This window comes from Atta cephalotes (genome assembly GCF_000143395.1).
Source record: "Atta cephalotes unplaced genomic scaffold scaffold00033, whole genome shotgun sequence".
In the NCBI taxonomy this organism is placed as follows: domain Eukaryota; kingdom Metazoa; phylum Arthropoda; class Insecta; order Hymenoptera; family Formicidae; genus Atta; species Atta cephalotes.
Window position 1 is genome coordinate 1,434,822 of NW_012130097.1, and position 5,089 is coordinate 1,439,910.

The window sequence follows — 5,089 nt, forward strand, 5'->3', positions numbered from 1 at the left end:
ACACACACACACACACACACACACACACACACACACACACACACACACACACACACACACACACACACACACATTTATAATTGAAAATAGAACGAGCGTAAACATAAAAAAGATACGAGAAAGTTGACGTTTACTTATCGAGTAGATTTTTTTTACTTATTATCGAGTAAATTTATCAATGATCAATGAAAAGTTGTGTGCATGTCGCGTACAATATTCATTTAATTACGAACAGTTGTTTGACGCCATGCATCTGCATGCATTATGCAATGTAAACGAGACATTTAGTACTTGTCATAACGATGCTAAATTCAATTAGATTCTTATAATCATTAAACTAATTCTAGTCATAAAGTTTTGTCACTAAAACAATGTTGCATTATTTTCTTGTTCCTATCGATATTGAGCGGTCCATTACTTTCTAAATTTTGCTTTCTTATTTGATTAAAGTATCTCAATCATCGCTGAGTTTATCGAGAATATTTTAATATTTTCAATACGAATATAAATTACTTCAATATTTTAATATTTCAATATGAAATAGAAATGAATATGAAATTCAATATGAAATAGAATCTTCACAGGACATAACGCTGAGAGAAGTAACTGATTGCAATTATCATAATTTAATTATAATTGTTTTGGTGGTGCTTTATGAATTATTATGACTGATTATTATTACTAACGTTATGACAGTAATAACTATAAAAATTAAGCTTCTAATCATAATTATTATATTATACAATACAATTATTATCACAAATACCAAACATTTTTCTCTCAAACATCGAGATAAACATGCATTAAATCAGTAAAGCTTCAACAGTTTTGTACAAACGTAAACAAGATGTAGAAGAATCGATGAATAGAAGTACCTGTAATAGCGAATTAATCGCGAACTGAAAGCAGTGAATGGAGCAATTAATTAATCATTGATTGCACTTACCCGGGTAAATGAGAGCCATAGCTCTGTCTTAAGAATTGCTTCCTCTGCTCCTCGCACATCGCGTCGAACACCATTTTTTCTATCGATCCTTATCACGTGTAGTCGTAAATGAGTCACAACACGATAACGCTCAACGAGATTCTCGATCTGAGATTTTCTCTCTTCATGTTCTTCTCCTGTTTTTCTTTCGTGATTGAATATGCGTTTCTAACGGAGCATAATACCTTCTTTTTATTGTCTACAATATTCTTCTTATCCTATAAGTTCATCGTACATTCGGTGAAAATCCTCTCGTCATCCGTTCTTCATTCGCTCGATCGTTTGCAGTTTGCGACGGTCGATCACCATCGAGGAACGTACCCGTCGTCAATTAGTATCGATTCAAAATCTTCCGTTTGTGCTGCAGCTGGATCACTATTTGAGCGATTGTTGAGACCGCATTAGGGGGATCATCAACCGTTCCGTCGAACGTTGCGCGACCACGCCGAGGATGATCGTCGACTGGAAGCGATCGGGTCCGCCGCTCGATCCACGGTCGGCCGGGAGGGATCGATCGAGGATCCTGGCGTCCGCATCGACGGCGATCGCGCGAACCGTTGCACATGCGGCCGGCGCGTCAGTGAAACAATACTGTATACAGTCGATCCGAAGATACATAGTGCTGCAAGCTGTGTCCTACTAAAGACGCCCCTCCATTTCAACGCACCGCCCTTTAAAGGGTTCGACACATCGGAGTCATGTCAGCGCATATTCGTACCGCTCAATCATGCGGAACGCCGCGGTTTTGGTACGCGTGATTGTCGGATTCACCCTTAAACGCGTTATCGGTCATTAACATCTTGCCTCGAGTTGACGTAATGATTTAGGATAAATTCGTAGTGTCAAATTATATCCAATTTGATTGATTTTTAATCATATTTATAGGTTCGTCACTGTTCCTATTAATTCCTTATTAATTCAACTAAAACAATACAGTTAGACAATTTAAGTCAAGAAAATATATTAAATTTGATTCAAAAATTTAGTTTATTATTTACTAAGTGCATTAAAAGCGACTTACTTCGAAACTAACTACAGAAATGGATTGATTTACATATTGACACAAGTCAAAATGTAAATCAATCACTTTGACACACTTTGAAGGCTAAAAATAAAATATTATTTAAGAAAAAGAATTGATTTATCACATTGCTCCTTTGATATCTAAAAATATTGTAATAGAGTCTGACCATGATTTTATCAAAATCCAACTTAAGAAAAACATATCAAATCAAGAGAAAGTCAAAATGACTTTATTTTGACTTTCTCTTGATTTCATCATGGAAGTAAAAATGACTATATTTTGATGTCAAGCCAAAATGATGATTTTTTTTGTTATCAAATTTGATTCTTCATTGATATTAAAAATCAAAATAGTCATTTTAATTTTTTGTTGACTTGTGTGTGTTCCTTGGGTATAAAAGGAAGGTATTTATACTGTCTCCTAGTATATGTATTTTTTTATTCTAATTTACACTATTTCACTCTGTAATCTTAATAAAAGATTATAAAGTAAAATAAATTAGAGTGAGATACGTATATAGAGAGATAGTACATATACTTTCTCTCTCGCAGGATTTTAACAAAATCGTTTATAATCAGACTTTGTTATATAAGGTCTCCAGTTTAGGATAATATCACGATGATACGTCTCTCGCTTTTTATACATTCGACGCCAATAATCTTGCAGTGATAAATGTTTTTTTTTAATATTAGTAGTAAACGAGTTGTATAAAAACAGAGACATTAGCTGCAGTCATCGACTTTTCGTTGCTTTCTTACTTGCTATAGTGACATATATATTATATTAATAGCGACCCTGTACTCATTTTTCCTGTAACACTCGATGTAGCGATTTACAGTAACTGCGTACATAGTTTTATAAGCTCGATAAAGAAATAGAAAATTTTTTATATCTCTTTCTACCAAGTTTAATTTATTAATCTTCGTTTAACTTATTTTTTTTAATTGGAAAAAGATAGAATAAATTAGATCAAGATTAAGACAAATTAAAAAAATTAAATTTAAGAAAAAGATTTTGGAGATTATCCAATAAATATCAACTAAAACATAACAGTGTTATAATGTCACACTCAACAATACAAATGTAACATAACATATGTGTACATAACTGCACGTAACAACAGTTGAGTGTGAAATTATAACATTAATGTTAGTTATATTCGCAGTCGATGTTTACTGGATTATAAATTAATGATATTATAAATGATAATTTTTTTATATGGTGCGAATTACATATTTTTAATATTAAATGTAGTACGAATTTATTACGAATAGTGTTTATTAAATTTATTTTACTTACTAGGAAAATGAGGACAGTAGAGACTTGTTGTTTAATTCTTTTATACAAATTCTTCATGTTTTCTCATATTTACTATTTATTCTCTTAATGCCAGTCTAAAATGACGAGTATTTATTCCTTAGTTTGCTAAAAAGCTGCAGACGCTTTCTCGTTTCTTTCACGTTTCATCGGTAACTAGGGGACATTTAAGTAGCAAGCGGAACGGTCTCCAGAGTAACTCTGGCGAAAATCGATACAAGGGGTTGAATGCATCACTCATTCTTCTCACAAAAGCGGTCTCGAGCGAACATCGTGACACTTTGATTTTTATAAATTTCACGATATGATTTCATAATATTATGATGCATATTTAAGAATAAATCTTCGAAAAATGATTAATATAAAGTAAGAATATGAACAAATCATATTTATGATGAAGATAAAGTAATGATTCTTATTAAAAATAAATCGTGTATTTTGAAAGAACTTATAACTCTCAGTTTTACTTTTTTTTATTTTTTTTTACACACATTTTTTTATTTTCTTTCTTACAAACGCTACAAACATGTTTACTTGGAGTATGGAACATTCACTGAAAACATGTTTATTGAACTTTTAGATATGCTTTATGATAAAGATGGATTATTAATTTTTAGTACATACGATTGGATCGTTCGTGTTCTGTGAACTTTTTTTTTTAAATATTAGAAGCCTGGCTAAAAATAATGGTCTCCATTTCTTCCTTTTTTTAAAATACTTCTTAAAGATGTTAAAATATGTGTAGAAATCTTAATTGTCGTATATTTGCAAAATTGATAAAATTAACGGGCACAAATCCATTATATAAAAATTAAAAAATTATTATATATATTAATAATTAACGTATTGAAGAAAGCTTGGCATTAGAATATAAAATATGTTTTCAACATTACGTGGTAATTTCAAGTGAAAGAAAATACATTAAAATTGATCATATTTTAATTTTGTATTAACTGTAAAAAATATTTGTTTACGGGAATACATAGAAACGTTTAATTTTTTAATTACTATGCTTTATGTAACTTGAATTATATCACTGAAAAATATATTTTCACACATAATAATACACACAATAATATTTAAGTAGCCAAAGATAATAAATATTTTTCGATTAATTTTCAAATGTCTATTATAATTTAATAATTACATAATGTCGATCTTTTTTTATTAGATCGAATTAAATTTATCATATTTGATTTTATCGATGATCAGTAACATAAATTTTTATTTGACGTCGATAAAATCACTGTGAATTGATAATATCTGAGTGGATTAATCAATGTTTAGATTATCATCTGTGGATAATTGTAAATAACACAAAAATTTATTCGATAATACGCTTATTCTTATCCTTTATCAATAAACATTTAGGAGTATGAAATATATTTTCAATTTTTTACAAATATATATATATATCATAATATAAATAAAATCGCGAAGTAATCTAATAGATTTGAATGACTTTTGTCTCGCTTTCACAATATCAATAATGTGACGTAGCATATGAAGTAAGAATAATATATATTTTTTAATACATGGATTATTCAGAAACGTCTGTGAATAGCGTTACGGTATTGTTTGCGTATATTTTTCATGGAATGTGTACACTGTAAATCATAGCTGCCGATGCTCATAGAAGTGTAGGTAGAATATATTGATTTCCGATTTCTGTTGTACGTCGTATAGCTATTGTTGAAGGATAATATTTCAACAAGGTGAATTCGAGTCGTAAAATTTCCGATGTACAATAAAATAATGCATTG

At 30.2% G+C, this 5,089-nt stretch overlaps 1 protein-coding gene across 1 annotated transcript in view; it reads right to left on the bottom strand.

Moving 5' to 3' along the window:
* LOC105621361 (UPF0605 protein CG18335-like) overlaps positions 1 to 1,020 on the bottom strand; it is an 11,007-nt gene extending 9,987 nt beyond the window's left edge. The window contains 1 exon segment of the mRNA XM_012202825.1: positions 947 to 1,020. Coding sequence (XP_012058215.1) covers positions 947 to 1,020 — 74 coding nt within the window.
* Between the last annotated feature and the right edge of the window lie 4,069 nt (positions 1,021 to 5,089).